The sequence below is a fragment of the Eleutherodactylus coqui genome, chromosome 6 (assembly GCF_035609145.1).
Source record: "Eleutherodactylus coqui strain aEleCoq1 chromosome 6, aEleCoq1.hap1, whole genome shotgun sequence".
Taxonomy (NCBI): domain Eukaryota; kingdom Metazoa; phylum Chordata; class Amphibia; order Anura; family Eleutherodactylidae; genus Eleutherodactylus; species Eleutherodactylus coqui.
The window spans coordinates 233,314,607-233,335,731 of NC_089842.1; the positions used below are offsets into that span (position 1 = coordinate 233,314,607).

Here is a 21,125-nt window from a genome sequence, read left to right on the forward strand (position 1 = left end):
GCGATGGCGCAGCTGCTCATTCGTGGCATCGATGGGGGGCAGCGCTGATAGATGTGACCTCTGGAGAGGAAATACTCTTCCAGCCAGTGCATTATGGGTCTTTCCTTGGTCTCAAAAGGGTTAATCCCATGGCACCTATATAGTGTCCATCTGCTCCCCTCCACTGTATGGAGTAGGGAAGGGCCCATAGGCATTGTCCTGAGTACTGCTTGGGCATATTAACCCCTTAGTGACGCAGCCTAGTTTGGTTTTAAAGGGGACCTGTCATTAATGTAATCTACGATAAACCGCTAACTGCACTGCTAATGAGATTTCCTTATTACTAATTAGTTCTGCACGCCATGTCGGTACCTTTATAATCTGCTTATGAAGTTTTCCGCTGCTGTATTAAAATTAATTGAAGAGAGTCCGATATTTCTTGTTATGTCCTGTTCTTGATTGGCCTGCATACAGATCTTTCTTCTTCACAGTAATCCTGCGCATGCGCCATACAAACCCTCCCGCGCACCACAGCTCTCCTGTACTAGCAGAGGCTTCTGCGGTGTACTGCGCAGGCGCCTTGAAGATCGCTACTCCCACTATGTCCGAGGTCAGATGACTGTGGGGGTACCGATCCTCAAGGCGCATGCGCAGTACGCCGCTGAAGCCTCTGCAAGTAGGGGAGAGCTGCGGTGAGCAGGGTTTGTTACAGAGTCTGCGCTGGAATTTTTAGTTTTTTTCACTTTTGCACAATTATTATTGTTTTATTTTTGCATTTACAGCCCCAAAACCTTTTTAATATTTCCATGATTGGAGCTCTGTGAGGGCTTGCTTTTTGCATGTCAAGCTGTAGTTTTTATTGTTACCCTTTGGGGTACATACGGCTTTGTTGATCTTTTTATTGCATTTTTTTAGAAGGCAAAATGAGCAAAAAAAAGCATTTTCACGCCATCTTCTTTGCTTCTCTTTTATAGTGTTTGCTGCGCAGGATAAAAACGTGTGTTCAATTTATTGCGCGGGTTGTTATGGATGCGATGATACCAAAAGTTTTTACGGTTTTCTTTTTTTTTTACTTTTCTTTACCATTTTCTTTTTCTTCTTTTTTATGTCCCTGTAGGTGACTTGAACCTGCGAAGTTATGATCGCTCCCATAATACACTGCAGTACTTCTTTTCATAGAGATCACAGGACATGGCAGACTCTGGAGTCCATTTGCCGTTGCAACCCATCAGCCCTTTGTGATCACTCTCCCTCTGTGAAGCCTTTATATAGCACAACCAACATTGATCGCGGCATGTAAGGGGTTAACAGCGGGGATCGTTCTCACCAATGTGCGGGCTTACTGCACCCCCACAGCTTCTAAGCCCGCACCATCTATAGAGCGTAAGTGTACGCCCTAGGATGGGAAGGGGTTAAAGAGTTTGTCCAGAACTTTACCATTGATGACCTGTCCTCAGCAATAGTAGATCGGTGGAGGTCCACCACTTGGGATCCCCTCCAATAAGCTGTTCGCTGGGCCGGCTGTCATTGTGGACAGAGCCCGGAAACAGGCAGCTCGTGCAGCGCCCGAGTTGGTATTGTAGGCGCTGCTCCCGTTGAACCTGGGCAGCCGCACTTTGGACAGGGCTGTCTACTTCTGTCTCTTTGTTGGCAGTACCTGAAGTTACCTGAGGAACTGGTGAAGGGGCGCACGTAGATACAACTGAATGTGGAGCTCGCTGGCATCAAAAGAGACCCAGGGCATGGACTCCTGGTGCCAGGTGCTAGCCACATTAGTGCTTGGGGGTGGCATCATTGGCAGGGCTGTTGGTATACCCTGAAGATATGTAGATGTAGGATACAGATAGAATTGAATGTAGTGCTCGCTGGCATCCAAAGAGACTCGGGGAACGTGCCTTTGGTGCAAGGTGCTAGCTGCACTACTGGTGGCCTCCCAGCTTTCCCCAGAGTGGGGGGTGACATCATGGACAGGGTTTGTAGACCCTCAAGATATGTAGATGTACATAGGATTGAATGTGGTGCTTACTGGTATCAAAAGAAACCCAGGTCATGTACCCCTGGTACCAGGTACTAGTGGCACTACTGGTTGCCACCCAACAGAGTAGGTGTGGCATCATGGGCAGTGGTGCTGGTAGACCCTGAAGATATGATCGATGTAGGATCTATGCGTGTAGAAAGTAGGTAGAATTAATACAGTCCTCCTCCCCTTGGCATCAAAAGAGCCCCAGGGCATATACCACTGGTGCCAAGAGCTAACAATACTAATTGCAACCCATCTTTCTCCAGAGTAGGGGCGGCACTATGGGCAGACCCTGAAAATATATAGATGTAGATACAATTGAATGTGGTGGTCGCTGGCGTCAAGAGACCCAGGGCACGTGCCTCTGGTGCCAGGTGCCTGCGGCACTAATGGCTGTCACCCAGCTTTTCCAAAAACAGACAAAAGTTTAAAAAGTTTGATTGGCGTTTTTAACAAAGTGTCGGCGAAGTGCGAATTTCACGTAATTGTTGGTCAGCTTCGTCAAATAATAATTTGTCTCCAGCCCTGAAGGGGTTACAGTCGTGGCGCCATGCCTTTCCAGCGGGTTAATATTTTGGGCCTGCAGGTAACTGGAGGTAAGATAATGCCACAGGTGGGCTTGTCAGAGTTTTTCTTTCTTGTCCTTTTTGGAATGCCCCTCCCCGGTGAGCTAGAGGGGGGAGGAGGGAGAAGTGGCAGCAGGAGGCTGAGGGGTTAGCATCACACATATGAGGGTGAGAGGGAGGGGGGCGGTATATATAGTCAGCGAGGACACTGGAGGGTGCATTATAACCTGCAGACACTGGGAGCTGCACAGCGGCCCCTGCTGACTCCTCTGCACCCGGCTGCTGCACTACAGTCACACCATCTGCACAGGGGAACAGGGCAGCCCTACTGCTGGAATTTAATAGATCCGCTTTCATTGTGGTGTTCCCCCCTGACAAGTCCCCAGGACTCCCCTCAAAGATGCCCAACTTCTCAGGAAACTGGAAAATGAAACATTCCGAGAATTTCGAGGAGATGTTGAAAGCTTTGGGTGAGTCCGAATGAATGGGAGTGAGTGACGGCAGCGCCGGACAGCAGGGCATCCAGCCTCAGGTCTGGCGGGTGACAATAGATGTAATGTGTAGACTGGGTGACTATAAGGGGGTTCCAGTATGTGTCGGGGCGGATCATCCTAATGTATGGATAGCAGGAGCTCATAGATGAGATCTGAGCCTAATACACAGGTAGAAGGGGCTATGAGATTACAGATCGTTCAAATACACAGATATCAGGGGCTATGAGATTACAGTCCGTCCTAATACACAGGTAGCAGGGGCTATGAGATTACAGATCGTTCAAATACACAGATATTGGCAGCTATGAGATTACAGTCCGCCCTAATACACAGATATTGGCAGCTATGAGATTACAGTCCGTCCTAATACACAGATATTGGCAGATATGAGATTACAGTCTGTCCTAATACAGAGGTTATGTGATGTCCTAATACACAGATATCAGGGGCTATGAGATTACTGTCCATCCTAATACACAGATATCTGGGGCTATGAGATTACAGTCTGTCCTAATACACAGGTATTGGCAGATATGAGATTACAGTCTGTCCTAATACAGAGGTTATGTGATGTCCTAATACACAGATATCAGGGGCTATGAGATTACAGTCTGTCCTAATACACAGATATTGGCAGCTATGAGATTACAGTCCGTCCTAATACACAGATATTGGCAGATATGAGATTACAGTCTGTCCTAATGCACAGATATCAGGGGCTATGAGATTACAGTACGTCCTAATACACAGATATTGGCAGATATGAGATTACAGTCTGTCCTAATACAGAGGTTATGTGATGTCCTAATATACAGATATCAGGGGCAATGAGATTACAGTCCGTCCTAATACACAGATATCAGGGGCTATGAGATTACAGTCTGTCCTAATACACAGATATCAGGGGCTATGAGATTACAGTCCGTCCTAATACACAGATATCAGGGGCTATGAGATTACAGTCTGTCCTAATACACAGATATCAGGAGCTATGAGATTACAGTCTGTCCTAATGCACAGATATCAGGAGCTATGAGATTACAGTACGTCCTAATGCACAGATATCAGGAGCTATGAGATTACAGTACGTCCTAATACACAGATATCAGGGGCTATGAGATTGCAGTCCGTCCTAATACACAGACATTGGCGGCTATGTGATTACAGTCTGTCCTAATACACAGATATCAGGGGCTATGAGATTGCAGTCCGTCCTAATACACAGATATCAGGGGCTATGAGATTGCAGTCCGTCCTAATACACAGACATTGGCAGCTATGTGATTACAGATCGTTCAAATACACAGGCAATTGGAGATCTTTATGAAGAATTATGCCTTATATCATTTCGGTGTACAGATATTGGAGGTTATATCGCATCCTTATACACAGATTACAAGGGTTAATAGACAGAATCTAAGCCTAATACACAGATATCAGGGGTTAGGAAATTACAGCTCATCCTAATACACGGGCTATTGGGGTTTCATGTATTGTTTTATGTCTTGTACAATCCTAATACACAGATATCAGCGAGTTTATGTGTTATATTGTTTCAATATACAGATACTGTATTACAGATCTCATCCTTATACACAGATATCAGGGGTTCCTATATAAGATCTGAGCCTAACACACTGATATCTGGGGTGGAGAAATTAGAGTTCATCCTACTACACAGATATCAAGTGTTCATAGATGACATATGAGCCGGTTACACAAATATGAGATTAGAGTTAATCCTAATATGCAGATATTTGGGGGTTTGGGGATTAGAGATCCTCCTAATACACAGGCAGTTGGGGGTTCATGTGAAGAATTGTGTGTTATATCATCCCACTGTGCAGAGATTAGGGGGTTCATCTCTGATTGCAGATCATCCTAATACACAGAGAACTGGGGCTTTACATAAGGAATTATGTTGTATATCATCCTAATACGCAGATATCAGAAATTATTATCTGAAAATGTGATCATAGAACAGAGGAAATTGGGGGCTCATGTGAGGAGTTATAACTTGTATCGCCCTAATACACAGGTATTGGAGATCATATCTCCCCCTTATACACTGCTATCTGATCCCAATACACAGGCAATATGTGAATAATATCTTGTACCATCCTAATACACAAGTATCTGTGATTATGTAGATTAGCGCTTTCCTGCAAAGGATTAGAATTTGTATCAATCCACAGATATCACATGCTGAACTAATACACAGATAATATCCTAATACACAGATAATATCCTAATACACAGATAATATCCTAATACACAGATATCAGGGTTAAATATCTCTCACTTTGTGGCTTTACGTATTTCTTAATATATCAATGAGGATTATACTGATATTTAATCTTGTCCTAATAGACAGATATTGGGGAAGGCTGTCTAGGATCTTGTCTTATACACAGATAACAGGGATGAATGGCTCATATATTGTCTTAATACACAGTTATTGATGATCAATATGTTGTATCTTATCCTAATACATGGATATTATGGACTAATAGGGATTTATATATTGTCCTAATATACAGATATGGTAGACTAATAGAGATTCATGTCCTGTATCTTGTCCTTATACACAGATATAGTGGACTAATAGGGATCCATGTCTCGTAACTTGTCCTTATACACCAATAGAGTGGACTAATAGGGATGCATGTCTCGTATGTTGTCCTTATACACAGATAGAGTGGACTAATAGGGATTTATATATTCTCCTAATATACAGATATGGTAAACTAATAGAGATTCATGTCCTGTATCTTGTCCTTATACACAGATATAGTGGACTAATAGGGATTTGTTTCTTGTATCTTATCCTTATACAAAGATATAGTGGACTAATAGGGATTTGTTTCTTGTATCTTGTCCCTATAGACAGATATAGTGGATTAATAGGGATCCATGTCTCGTATCTTGTCCTTATACACAGATATAGTGGACTAGTAGGGATTTGTTTCTTGTATCTTATCCTTATACAAAGATATAGTGGACTAATAGGGATTCATGTCTTGTATCTTGTCCTTATAGACAGATATAGCGAATTAATAGGGATTCATGTCTTGTATCTTGTCCTTATACAAAGATATAGTAGACTAATAGGGATTTGTTTCTTGTATCTTGTCCTTATAGACAGATATAGCGAATTAATAGGGATTCATGTCTCATATCTTGTCCTTATAAACAGATGTAGTGGATTAATAGGGATTCACGTCTTGTATATTGTCCTTATACACAGATATAGTGGACTAATACGGATCCATGTCTCGTATCTTGTCCTTATACACAGATATAGTGGACTCATAGGGATCCATGTCTCATATCTTGTCCTTATACACAGATATAGTGGACTAATAGAGATTCATGTCTTTTATATTGTCCTTATACACAGATATAGTGGACTAATATGGATCCATGTCTCGTATCTTGTCCTTATACACAGATATAGTGGACTCATAGGGATCCATGTCTCGTATCTTGTCCTTATACACAGATATAGTGGATTAATAGGGATTAATTTTTTGTATATTGTCCTTATACACAGATATAGTGGACTAATAGGGATTCATGTCTGGTATATTGTCCTTATACACAGATATAGTGGACTAATAGGGATTCATGTCTGGTATATTGTCCTTATACACAGATATAGTGGACTAATACGGATCCATGTCTCGTATCTTGTCCTTATACACAGATATAGTGGACTCATAGGGATCCATGTCTCGTATCTTGTCCTTATACACAGATATAGTGGACTAATAGAGATCCATGTCTTTTATATTGTCCTTATACACAGATATAGTGGACTAATATGGATCCATGTCTCGTATCTTGTCCTTATACACAGATACAGTGGACTTATAGGGATTCATGTCTCGTATCTTGTCCTTATACACAGATATAGTGGATTAATAGGGATTAATGTTTTGTATATTGTCCTTATACACAGATATAGTGGACTAATAGGGATTCATGTCTTGTATAGTGTCCTTATACACAGATATAGTGGACTAATATGGATCCATGTCTCGTATCTTGTCCTTATACACAGATAGAGTGGACCAATACACCGATACAGGACATGAATCTCTATTAGTCTACCATATCTGTATATTAGGACAAGATATAAATCCCTATTAGTCCACAGTCCACTATATCTGTGTATTAGGACAAGATACAACATATTAATCATCAATAACTGCGTATTAAGACAAGATATGAGCTATTCATCCCTGTTATCTGTGATAATCCTCATTGATATATTAAGAAATACGTAAAGCCACAAAGTGAGCGATATTTAACCCTGATATCTGTAACTAACGAGCCATCGGTGCAATACACCGCGATACTGCGATACATCCCTGTCCTCTCCCTATTAGTCCACTATATCTGTGTATTAGGACAAGATACAATGCATGAATCCCTATTAGCCCACTATATCTGTGTATAAGGACAAGATACAAAACATTAATCCCTATTAGTCCACAATATCTCTGTATTAGGACAAGATACGAGATATGAATCCCTATTAGTCCACTGTATCTTATACACAGATATAGATATAGTAGACTAGTAGGGATTCATGTTTTGTATCTTGTCCTTACACACAGATATAGTGGACTAATAGGGGTTTATAGCTTGTCGCTTGTCCTAATATACAGTTATTAGGGATAAATATCTGGTCTCACATCCTAATATACGGGTATCGGGGATTAATACTTTATTTCATACCCATCAATCTAGTGGATCTCATAAACTGCCCATATATTGGGAATTACAGGCTAATATCTCGTCCTTATATGCAGTCATTGGGTTTTCATATCTCATATATTATTCTATGGCCTCATTCACATGAGGAGTCGTCACGCTGGCCGCATCGTGGGCGAAAATCGCGTGAATGAACAATAGCTGCGGGCAGGTCGCGTTTTCTCACCCACTCACACGAGCCGTATATATACGCCACAGCCCGGAAATCCCTCTGTCGGCAGGAATCCTCGGCATTGCTTCTAATGGCTCTACAGAGGCACCTGTCATGTTTTTCCAGCACTAGACGCTGCTAAACTCCCTCCGCCTCCCTTTATCAACAGCTCCCATAGAAGCCTATGGGAGTCGCCAGCATATGTCGGTCGAAAGATGGGGCAAGATCTATTGGGGATAATTTTTTCATATCTCGTCCTTATACACAGTTATTGGGGAGTCATGTTGGGTATGTAATTCTAATATACAGGTATCGGAGGCTATTATCTTATGTATCGTTATTCATTTAGGTAATGGGAATTAATATCTCATATCATGTCCTAATACACAGCTATTGGGTGAATGTTTTATCTTGTTAATGGGGTATCTCATATGCTGTCCTTATAAACAGGTATTTGGGATCAGTCTCTCATATAGCATCCCAATACCCAGATATCAGAGATAATTATGTATAATACACAAGTATATTGGATGTGAAGATATGGTGTATCCTGCAGGTCTTCAGATATCAGGATGACTATCTCATAGAGTGTTCTAATGATAACAGAGGTTTGGTCCGGTGTCGCCAGTAGAGTGAAATGTGATTGTTCTCAGCAAGAGAAACCAAGTAATCTTGTAGATATGATAGCTTTTAATGGCTAACAAAAATACTTGATGTTATAGCGAGCTTGTGAACCAACGCAGGGTTCTTCTTCAGGCTAAACGAAGCCTGACGAAGAGCCCGAGAGGTTCACAAGCTCGCTATAACATCATGTATTTTTGTTAGCCATTAAAAGCTATCATATCTACAAGATTACTTGGTTTCTCTTGCTGGGAACAATCATAGATTGCTCTAATACACAGGTACAAGACAGGAAGCACATCTTAGCCTTGTGTCACTATACCTATATCATGTCTTGGTCTTTATACACAGGGAAGAACTATTCATATTGTCCCTCTAGTCAATCTGTGAAGGATCATTCCCCAATTCTCCTAATACCCCGTTATACCACACAGAAAAGCACATCTCATCTTCCCAATATACACTCTCCCCCTATATACAGGCAGGAGGCTCGTCACCTCTCCTTATATACAGGCAGGAGGCTTGTCACCTCTCCTTATATAGAGGCAGGAGGCTCGTCACCTCTCCTTATATAGAGGCAGGAGGCTCGTCACCTCTCCTTATATACAGGCAGGAGGCTCGTCATCTCTTCTTATATACAGGCAGGAGGCTCGTCACCTCTCCTTATATAGAGGCAGGAGGCTCGTCACCTCTCCTTATATACAGGCAGGAGGCTCGTCACCTCTCCTTATATATAGGCAGGAGGCTCGTCACCTCTCCTTATATATAGGCAGGAGGCTCGTCACCTCTCCTTATATACAGGCAGGAGGCTCGTCACCTCTCCTTATATATAGGCAGGAGGCTCGTCACCTCTCCTTATATACAGGCAGGAGGCTCGTCACCTCTCCTTATATACAGGCAGGAGGCTCGTCACCTCTCCTTATATACAGGCAGGAGGCTCCTCACGTCTTGTTATATTCAGACAAGAGGCTTCCCATCTCTCGTTATATACAGGCAGGAGGCTCGTCACCTCTCCTTATATACAGACAGGAGGCTCGTCACCTCTCCTTATATACAGACAGGAGGCTCCTCACGTCTTGTTATATTCAGACAAGAAGCTCCTCACCTCTCGTTATATACAGACAGGAGGCTCCTCACCTCTCGTTATATACAGACATGTAGCCCCTCACCTCTCGTTATATACAGACAGGAGGCTCCTCGCCTCTCCTTATATACAGACAGGAGGCTCCTCACCTCTCGTTATATACAGACAGGAGGCTCCTCGTCTCTCCTTATATACAGACAGGAGGCTCCTCACCTCTCGTTATATATACAGACAGGAGGCTCCTTACCTCTCGTTATATACAGACAGGAGGCTCCTTACCTCTCGTTATATACAGACAGGAGGCTCCTGACCTCTCGTTATATACAGACAGGAGGCTCCTGACCTCTCGTTATATACAGACAGGAGGCTCCTGACCTCTCGTTATATACAGACAGGTGGCTCCTGACCTCTCGTTATATACAGACAGGAGGCTCCTGACCTCTCGTTATATACAGACAGGAGGCTCCTCGCCTCTCCCTGTATGCAGACAAGAGGCTCCATACCTCTCATTATATACAGACAGAAGGCTCCTCACTTTTCCTTATATACAGACAAGAGGCTCCTCGCCTCTCCCTATATACAGACAGGAGGCTCCTCACCTCTCCTTTTATACAGACAGGAGGCTCCTCGCCTCTCCTTATATACAGACAGGTGGCTCCTCGTCTCTCCTTATATACAGACAGGTGGCTTCTCGTCTCTCCCTATATACAGACAGGAGGCTCCTCACCTCTCGTTATATACAGACAGGAGGCTCCTCAGCTCTCGTTATATACAGACAGGAGGCTCCTCGCCTCTCCTTATATACAGACAGGTGGCTTCTCGTCTCTCCCTATATACAGACAGGAGGCTCCTCACCTCTCGTTATATACAGACAGGAGGCTCCTCGCCTCTCGTTATATACAGACAGGAGGCTCCTCAGCTCTCGTTATATACAGACAGGAGGCTCCTCGCCTCTCCTTATATACAGACAGGTGGCTTCTCGTCTCTCCCTATATACAGACAGGAGGCTCCTCACCTCTCGTTATATACAGACAGGAGGCTCCTCGCCTCTCGTTATATACAGACAGGAGGCTCCTCGCCTCTCGTTATATACAGGCAGGAGGCTCCTCGCCTCTCCCTATATACAGACAGGAGGCTCCTCGCCTTTCTTTATATACAGACAGGAGGCTCCTCGCCTCTCGTTATATACAGACTGGAGGCTCCTCATATATAGTTCCCTCTGCTCCTGGTTGGGGATAAGGTTGCATATAACACATTGACATCGTTCCCATTATTTCGCGGACACGCCCGCTCTCTACATTGTGTGGGGGTGGGGGGTGTAAACCGGTTTGCACCCTCTCCGGCCTCTATGATCTGGTATAACGGGATGTCATGATGTCATTGGGGCGGTCATACATGTGTCTCAGCAGCATCGGCGGTCATACATGTGTCTCAGCAGCATTGGTGGTCATACATGTGTCTCAGCAGCATCGGCGGTCATACATGTGTCTCAGCAGCATTGGTGGTCTATGACATATGACCCCTTTTTTATTACCACGATGGTCACACTCTTCCCACTCACTGATTATATTCATGGCCAGGAAACGATAATGGGGCGACCCTTAGAGGCAAATACGATAAATGACCAATCTTCAGGAGAATCCTCAATAGTTGACTGTTGGGGATTCAGCTCTCAGGATCCTCGGTTATCATCTGATCGTCCGGTCTGATGGCAGTGCATCGGGCTGGATGGCTTCATCAGTGGTCAGAGGAGAAGCAGGGGGAGCGGTGCCCTGTGCCTACACTTCCTGGTCAGGACAGGAGGTAGCGTCCTGACCAAGAGAGGAGCAGGAAATGAAACTGGCACTTCAACTCCCTTCTCTGACCACTGATGATGATGTCACACCCGCTGCAGTGGGCAGCAGGGTACTAGAGCCTCCATGCCCATCCGTATCACATCTTGTATCCAAGCTATAGGCAGTACAACAGGGTACTAGAGCCTCCATGCCCACCTATATCACATCTTGTATCCAAGCTATAGGCAGTACAACAGGATACTAGAGCCTCCATGCCCGCCTGTATCACATCTTGTGTCCAAGCTACAGGTGGAACAACGGGGTACTAGAGCCTCCATGCCCACCTCTATCACATCTTATATCCAAGCTAGAGGCGGTACAACAGGTTACTAGAGCCTTCATGCCCGCCTGTATAACATCTTGTATCCAAGCTAGAGGCGGTACAAACAGGGTACTGGAGCCTCCACTCCCACCCGTATCACATCTTGTATCCAAGCTAGAGGCGGTACAACAGGGTAGTAGAGCCTCCATGCCCTCCTGTATCACATCTTGTATCCAAGCTAGAGGTGGTACAACCAGGTACTAGAACCTCCATGCCCGCCCGTATCACATCTTGTATCCAAGCTAGAGGCGGTACAACAGGGTAGTAGAGCCTCCATGCCCACCTGTATCTCATCTTGTATCCAAGCTAGAGGTGGTACAACAGGGTAGTAGAGCCTCCATGCCCACCAGTATCACATCTTGTATCCAAGCTAGAGGTGGTACAACAGGGTAGTAGAGCCTCCATGCCCACCTGTATCACATCTTGTATCCAAGCTAGAGGCGGTACAACAGGGTACTAGAGCCTCCATACCCACCCGTATCACATCTTGTATCCAAGCTAGAGGTGATACAACAGGGTACTAGATCCTCCATGCCCACCCATATCACATCTTGTATCCAAGCTAGAGGCGGTACAACAGGGTAGTAGAGCCTCCATGCCCACCTGTATCACATCTTGTATCCAAGCTAGAGGCGGTACAACAGGGTAGTAGAGCCTCCATGCCCACCCATATCACATCTTGTATCCAAGCTAGAGGTGGTACAACAGGGTAGTAGAGCCTCCATGCCCACCTGTATCACATCTTGTATCCAAGCTAGAGGTGGTACAACAGGGTACTAGAGCCTCCATGCCCTCCTGTATCTCATCTTGTATCCAAGCTAGAGGCGGTACAACAGGGTAGTAGAGCCTCCCTACAAGGGGTCAGTTCCCCATAATACATTCTCCTTTTGCTCTGATATTGTAATCCCTCGTATCAATGTTACAATCACGCAGAGAACGTTCCATCCGACAACCTCTAAGGGAGGGATTGGTTTGACAATAGGTGCAGATATGGATCTGCTCCCTGAATTTCTTCTGTCTCTTTAAATATTTAAAATTTTGCTTAACCCCTTCTCTACCTGCAGCGCTAAACCAATTATTCTAGGAAATCGGCCAGGACTCGGCTTCAGTATATGTTCAGGAGATTTAAAGAGCCCAGTAAAGTATTAAAGATATCAAAGCGCGTTGTAGTTTTATTTTAATAGGATTTTCGGAGCTGGCGGGGACCCCGGTGACTGAGGATTATGAGAAGCCTCTGATCTTGGGTTCTGGTTTGTCTGTTCTACACATTGTCAAATACCCCGGAGGGTGCAGAAATGTGAGGCTGGCACAGCTCCACGCTCAACCTTCTACAGGCCTAGCCTGGATCTCACCAGGGTGCCAAGATGTCTTCACCAAGCGTGTAAACGTTATTACTCTCCAGGCAAACCCTTTAATTTCAGGTCTTTTAATTCCAGACCTTTGGGGAGCACTCCTACTGAGCTGACAGTCCTCGGATGGGGAGCAATGCCAGTTCTGAGCGGGCAAATGAAAATTAGGATGGGGCTACAGACTCCATAATGTACAGATAACATGAAAAATCTTTGACGTCAACCATCTGTTCCTTATCGACTGGAAGGGGGTGTGGGGCATTCTGTATCTTTGCAGCTCCCCAGGTTGGTATTGCACTGAATTGAATAGGAGCTTTGCTTGCAGTACCAACCAAGACCACTGCAGTACAGACAGTGCTATCTTCATCAAGTGCTGTCCGCACTGACAGCGGGCCCAGTGATCATCTGATTGGCAAGCTGTGGACGTCGCCTGATTACTACTGATGACCTATGCTGAGGATAGCTTATCAGTAGTAAAAGTCTTGGACAACTCCTTTAAAGGGTTTTTCCAGGGGTAAACTATTGATAACTTATCCTTGGGGATCCCTGCTGATCAAGCTGATTCAAGTGACAGCAACGCTTGGGTAAGTCACTTCATCCCATACTGGGCATAGCACTGTACATTGTATAGAGGCAGTGCCCGGTATTGCAGCTTAGTCCCATTCATTTGAATGGGATGAATGTCCTCTTAGGCCATGTGACTGATTTAAGTGACGTCACAGGCCTGAGAAAAGGCCACCTGAAGACTGTGGCCTCTTCAATCAGTTGATCGGCGGTAATCCCAAACCCCTTTTTGGTCCATTTAAACAGGATGAGGATTACTCCTCTGTAACGAGCGCTGACCGACAAGTCATTCAATTGGTGGTTGTTCACTGCTGTTCACATCTGGCAAATGATCGGCTTTGTTGGGACGAATGATCGTTAATGCGATAGCTCGTTCCCGTAGAGCCGTCATTGGCCAACTGGGCATCTTTCTGGTCAAACGTGGATCCAACAGTCTCATTAAGTTCAGCTTTGACTTGTCACCGTACAGATGGCCTAATCTAGGTGGAGCCTGTCTTTCCCGTATTGTGTTGTACCATTTACTAATTGGGCAAATTGTCACATATCTATCAAAATGTTTTTGTTTTTATGACCTCGGACCATTTGGGGGTTCAGACCATGTAATAATTATCTGCTACTAGGACCTGATGTCCATGGATGTGGGTCACCGATCTTGACGTTCCTCAAGGCCCATAAGCTTACCAGCCTGTCCTTCTTCACGTGATGAATAAAATATCAACAGAGCCATTTAATATGGAAACCTACACTTCCCTGCCCGGCGTCGCTGTAGAGAAGCATTTTGTCATTAACACCAGGGAACATTTTCCAGCTTTGATCGTATTACAGATGATGGTTCACCTCCATTGTTCCTCCGTGATATGGACGTTATTCGATAACATGTGATAGCATTTTTTAATATTCTACTATACTTTGAGCTCTATAGTCAATGTCACGCAACGGATGTGGACCCACGGCGTCACTGACCAATGTGACTTTGGGCTACTCCTGAGGGCAGCATCTAGGGAACCCATGATTTTCATCTTACCCCCTTTTGAGGTATCTTTCACTGCAGGATTCCCCTGGCCCAAGCGTACTCGCGGTGCAGTGCCAGCCGACAACAGATCAGAGGCCTCGTAGCAAAGTGCCAGTTGGACAGGCAAAGATGTAGTTGGTATAATGGACAGGAGGAGTTCATGCAAAACAGTGAGATGGGCAAAGGGTCAGGGCCAGCACTGAAGAAAATCATAGTCAAGCTGAGGTCAGGACAAGTAAAATTTGGGAAAGCTGGGCACACAATCAAGGGTCAAAACCAGGAGACTAGTGAAAACTAGTAGCACCTTTACAGAACTTAATGGAACTTATTGCGCAACTTAACTTATTGGAACTTAAGGGGAAAGTGCACAAAAAAGATTTTTCTTAATGTTGTTTTTTATGTCACTGTATGAGACTTGAACCTGTGGAGTTATAATAATACACTGCAGTACTTCTGTACTGCAATATATTATCGCTGTTATTAGCGATCATAAGCCATGGCAGAGCTGGACACCATTGTCTCTCTTCCAGTTGGCATGGTAATGCATCAGCCCTCCGCTTTTACATAATGGAGGGCCAATGACATCACAGAGGGAACACCTTCTCTGTGTGATTAACATTGATCGCGGCATTTAAGGGGTTAACAGGGGGAGGACGGCTGTTAGTGCTTCCAACCCACAGGATGTAAATTTATGTCCTGTGGTGGAAAGGAGTTAAAATAGCCTGGGAAATACCAACATAGGTTGGGGATGGGAAAGCTGGGTGGCACTGACAGCTGGAGAGAGAGTGAAGGGTCCGTTGCACAGAGGGGACAATGGATGTCTATGGCTACTAATGAGGAGGCACCGATGGCCCACGCAGCAAGACCACCTCTGATTACTTTATGTCACACCATAGAGAAAGGAATTGTGGTTGCTTGTTATGGGAGAGCATGCTTTGTGATGTATGCAGAGATTGCTGTGCTGTGAGAGGGAGGAAGGAGGAGGAGCTGATCTGCATTCGGTACCATGTGGAGCATGCAAGCTATTTCTAATGATGATGGTGATATAATGACAGTGAATGGAGTGTGATTTCCATATCGCCCTCCTATGCGGTCGGTAATACTAGAAACCTGAGAAAACAAGTGTGTGACTATAGAGAATGTTGATCTCCAATTTTGCCGTATCCTTTTTGGAGCTGCTTGTACAATGGAGACTAAATTTTACTCTACAGAATCGTCCTTGTGGCTATCTCCTATCCAGCTACAGTCGTCCCAACACATCTGGGCCAAGAGAGAAGCGCCAACTGGCATCGCCACCCATGCGCCAAGTTTCTTTTTCCTTAACATTTCGGAATCCAACGGTTAATCCCAATTGCATGTTGGTGGTGATGGGGTTAATGCGTTAAATCCCACTAGTATTTAGTAGGGCCGCACACAACAGGTGCGGTGACATGAGTTGTCCCTCTGCATTCTCCCCACCTCCACCCTCCACGCTCCCTGGGGTTTCCATAGACATTGGACAGCCAGGCCGCTGGCAGAATCTTGGCTCTCGACCAGGACGGCTCGGCCAGCTGGAGGGAAGACGCTTGGGGTTGCGAACCTGACACAGAACTTCTTTTACGTCCTTCAGTGAGAGAAAATCATTCTGATTTTTCACCGCAGGCGGCTCCAACTGTGGGGGGGAATTAATAGGATTTAATTGTTGGGCCGGGAGGGATGCGGACATTGTAGGGGCCCGGAGTTGTTGGAAAGTGCTAGTGTGGTGGGAGAATCTAGCTAAATCGAAGCAACTAGGGGTATCCAAAAAAGTCTGGTGCCCATGGCTAGTGGAAACTAACTAATTATTGTACTTAGTGACCAGCCTATTCTGTGCCTTAAGGACCAATGGATTTTCATCATCACATTGCAAGAGCCAGAACTCATTGGCATCGCTGTATGAGGGCTTGTTCTTTGTGGGACGGCTTATATATTCAATGGCCGCACTCTGGGGTACATATAATGTGTTATAGAACTTTTATGACATTTTTGGGGAATGGATGGAATCCACCCCCCCCCACCCCCCACCCCCCACTCACCACCACACACACCAGAAATTCCGCTATTGTTTTTGGGTTTTGTTTATACAGCGTTCGCCATTCGGTAATTATAACCTGATAACTTTCTTATCTGATCAGCACGATTACTGCAACACCAAAGTTAGTAGAGATGGTTTTTTTTTTAATTTTTACTACTTTTGCACAATAAAAGTACATTTAAAAGTAAAACCAATTGAATCTGCAGCGCCGCATCCTAAAACCCAGAATAGTTTTACTTTAGGCCCTAAAGGAGACTTGAAGTTGTGATTGTTTGATCGCTAGCACAGTACACTGCACTACTTATGTACTGCATTCTACTAATCCTATCACAGCAGCCTATTAGACCCTGCATGAGACCGGGTCTAATAGGTTGAGTTAAGAACCATTTACACGGGATGATTATTGTACAAAAATTCGTGCAAACGCATCTAAATGCGCAGCCATCATACACTATTCGCTTACAGCACACTGGATCGCTGACACTAAATGTAAACCCTCCCCACTCAGCGCTTCACATAGAATATAAAGCGTTGAGCGAGAACCCGGCGTCGATCTGCTTGTTTAGGTGCACTGCATGAGTGCTAACAACTTAGTGGGGACATCTGCGCTGCTGCAGTCATTTAGACGACTATCGTCCTGTCTAAATGGGACATTACCTGGCAGACATGGAGAGCTTTGTCAGGTCTCTCATTGGTACCTTGCGATCGCACTGTGGAATATCAGTGGATGATAGAAAATACCCCCTCCCTTTGTCATCTGCTCACATGCTGCAGTTGCTATTGATTGTGGAACGTAAGGGGTTAAACTGCCAAAGTCTGAGGTTTCTCAATTCCCTGCAGTTAGAGCAGGAGCCTGGCTGTCAGTCAGCCAAGCGACTGCCTTACTAAGATGTATGTGCAGGTTTAAAGCCAATTAGTGAAGTCAGTAAAAGGGCTATTGCGGTCACTAAGGGGTTAAAAGCTGAGGGTCTTACCAGTTGTCTGCAGAGGTATTATTCCATCTTCCTTATTTGCATATATTTTCCAGAGGAGCTTGCATGGCCTTATAAGTCTCCTCACGCACCTTCTAGGTGCTCTCTTTAAGGAGTGATGATACCCCCCTCCCCCCCGACTCAAGTCATAGACCTCTAACTAGCCAAGCCAGAAACCTACTGCACACTGATGAGGGACAAAAGCCCTGAAACAGCTGTCTGTGTATGGATTCTGGCTTGGTTTGCAATTCCCAATCATTGTTTCAAAGACTCGTATAAATTATCGGACATTAATTTGCAGGAATGCTGCCATCCAATAGGTGGCGATGCAGAGGTAATGTTCCATCTTCCTTATTTGCATAGAGCTTAAGAAAGTACAGTAGATGTGGCAGAGTCTGATGACTCCTAATTCAACATGACTCGATGGCTTCCATCAAATGACCCTATCTACGTTTTACACTCATTGCCAAAATGAATCCATCTCCTAGAACCTGAAGACAACCCGGTTCCCCTCCATAGCATCCAGTTTCGTCACTCACGACGCCACTGCAAATGGAGGCAACGGCAAGTTTCAAAGGTTGTACAATGCGCCCCTCTCAGACTCTGGTAAAGGGGTGAAATCTCTTCTCTGCGTCGTAGAGGCGTCTAGTGGTCAACAAACCCTACACAAGCGGAAGAAGAGGCCACTACACACAAGGAGCCTCCGAGAGCCTCTTATAGACCAAGGGGGAACCACTTTTAGGTCCTCCGGTGAGAAGACCGTCCATCTAACCACCACAACTCATCATTTACAGATCTGCCTGAGATGGAACTGCAGGACGGGGTCTGCTGCAAAATGATAACTTCTTCTAGGAGCGGGATTGTTTCTTTGCGAAGAGTATAAATACTATTGGACTTAGGAAAAGGAAAGGGCGCATCACAATTTTGGTGACAGGATGAGGGTCAAGCTGCCCTCAAGAAATGAGATAGTTGGCCTCCCTGGTCTACGATTGGACTTATTAGAAGTACCTATGACCCTCAATTAGAAATCAACCCTGTTGTCTTGACCCTTCCGAATTGTAACGAGCCATTTTGATCACTTCCTTCAACCTTCGTTTAACCTTTGGACATTGAGCAGTTAATTTTTTACATCCAACAAAAAAGCCAATAGACCACCGTAATTTTTATGGCTGTTAGATGGGCGCACTTTGATTCACAAGCAGAAAACAGCTCTGGAGTTTTAGTGCCTTCTCTATTGTCTATGAGGATTGTGTAAATCTCCTTAAGACTTTACAGCCTTATGCTTTTCTACGGCCTATAGAAAGATCAAAGCGTGGAGTACAGCAGGCCTGGAATGAGAACCAGTCTTCTCCTGTCATATTCGAAGAGTTTCCAGTGTCTGATTTACAAAGTATTTAACACCTCGGCTAGAAAAGTTACTTTGTAACTCAATATCATTGTTTAAAATAAGAAGCGGAATTTAGCAAGTCTATTGTCAGAAGTTTCTATGAGACGCCTTTTAAGGAGCATTTCCCACTATAGTGAAAAATCTATCAGTGGAAAGAGGTCCTGAAGTCTTCATCTTCCATCAGTTTCTAGGAAAGACTGGCAAAAACCAGGGGCATCTCTGTCACTACAGCTGACAAGGGCTTACCACCCTCCTTTTCCAGGCTCTAAAGTGGCAACTCAGCCTACCCATATAGGAGCCCCAATAAAAAAACCTGTAACCAGGCCCTATAACTATCATGCATTATTTGTAGTATTGGTCTTCTCATATGACAGAAGGATGTTTTTGGATTTAGGGTTGGACCTTTTGCACAAAAAAATACCAGCTGAGGTAAAAGGGGGTTTGATTAGGAGCATGGCTTATCACAATGTATATTGTTACTTCCGATATTCACAACTATTAATTATGACCTCCTCAGTGGCCCCAATAGTAACAGCGCCCTCAGTATTGGCCCAAGAAGTAACATCACCCCCAGTAGTGGCCTCAATAGTAATAGTGCTACAGTAGTGTCCCCAATACTAACAGTGCCCCTAATAAGGGCACCAATAGTAATAATGCCCCAAGTAGTAATAGTGCCCCTAGTAGTGGCCCCAATAGTATAAGTGCCCACCGTAGTGGAGTGGCCCCAATTGTAACAACGACCCAAGCAATGGCCACAAAAGCAATAAGTCCCCCCCAATAGTAATAGTGCCTCGAGTCAAGACCCCAATAGTACTAGTGCCCCCAGCCATGGCACCAATAGTAATAGCGCCCTCAGCCGTGGTCACCCCAATAGTATTAGTGCCCCCAGTAGTGGCCTCAGTGGGGAGGGAGATATCAGGGGTCCTAGCTTCTGATTACAGCAGTGACAGCCAAACGGGAGATTAACATGGCCAGTAAAAAATGTGGAAAGGCCATTCCTGCCATTTAATTACCGATCGAGTGGCAACCTTATTTGGGCCCCAGTCAGGTCCGGGTCTCAGAAGAGTTAATGCAGTTGAAATTCAAGGTGTTGTCCCACCAATAGAAGTTATCCCATCAATAAGCGAATAGTGGGACCCGCACCAATTACTGGAACAGGGGTGCCAAAGATTCTGCATAAATGGAGAGATGGTCAAACATGTGCACCTAGATTCCATTCATTTCGGTGAGACTGTTAGAGATAACGGAGCTCTAGCGCTTGTCTCTGGCAGTCCTACTCGAATGGAGTGGTGGTGCACATCTTATGTTTGACCATCACTCTATTTATGCCGGGATCTTTGGGATCCATGTTCAAATGAACAGAGCAGCGGTGCACATTCATGACCATCAGTCCATTTATTCAGGTTCTTCGTGACTTTTTGATTGGTGAGGGTCCCAGCAGTCAGACTCCCCAATAATCAGTTAGTTATCTCCTATCTTCTGAATAGGAAATATTGTCTATTGGCGGGAAAACCCTTTTAATTTCACTTGCAATAAAGGGGTTTTCCAGGCAATCGTTAGGGATAGGTCATCAGTAGGTAATTACCTGGGGTCCACTGCTCAGGACCTCGACCGATCAGCTGTTTGGACGCTCGCTATCACCAGCAAAACACAGGCTACAGAACAGAGATAGATAGCTCCGACCCCTGCATAGTGGCCAACGCTGGTAATTGCAGGCACAGCTCCCATAAAAAAAGAGCTGTGTCTGCAATTATCAGAGCTGGCCACAAGACAGGGGTTGGAACGATCTGCTTCTGCTCCCTACCCTGTGTGTTTTGCCAATGACAATAGGCACTGATCGATCGAGGTCCCGAGTGGTGGATCTCAGCTAATCAACTATTTATGACCTATCCTAAGGCTAGGTCATCAATAGAAATTGGCAGGAAATTACCTTTAACT

General features: G+C 44.8%; 1 protein-coding gene across 1 annotated transcript in view; it reads left to right on the top strand.

The window, feature by feature from the left end:
- The first annotated feature begins 2,772 nt into the window (after positions 1 to 2,772).
- CRABP2 (cellular retinoic acid binding protein 2) overlaps positions 2,773 to 21,125 on the top strand; it is a 36,658-nt gene continuing 18,305 nt past the window's right edge. Inside the window, exon 1 of the mRNA XM_066609104.1 lies at positions 2,773 to 3,035. Within this exon, the coding sequence (XP_066465201.1) occupies positions 2,966 to 3,035 (70 nt within the window). The 5' untranslated portion in view covers positions 2,773 to 2,965. The remainder of the gene's footprint in view (positions 3,036 to 21,125) is intronic.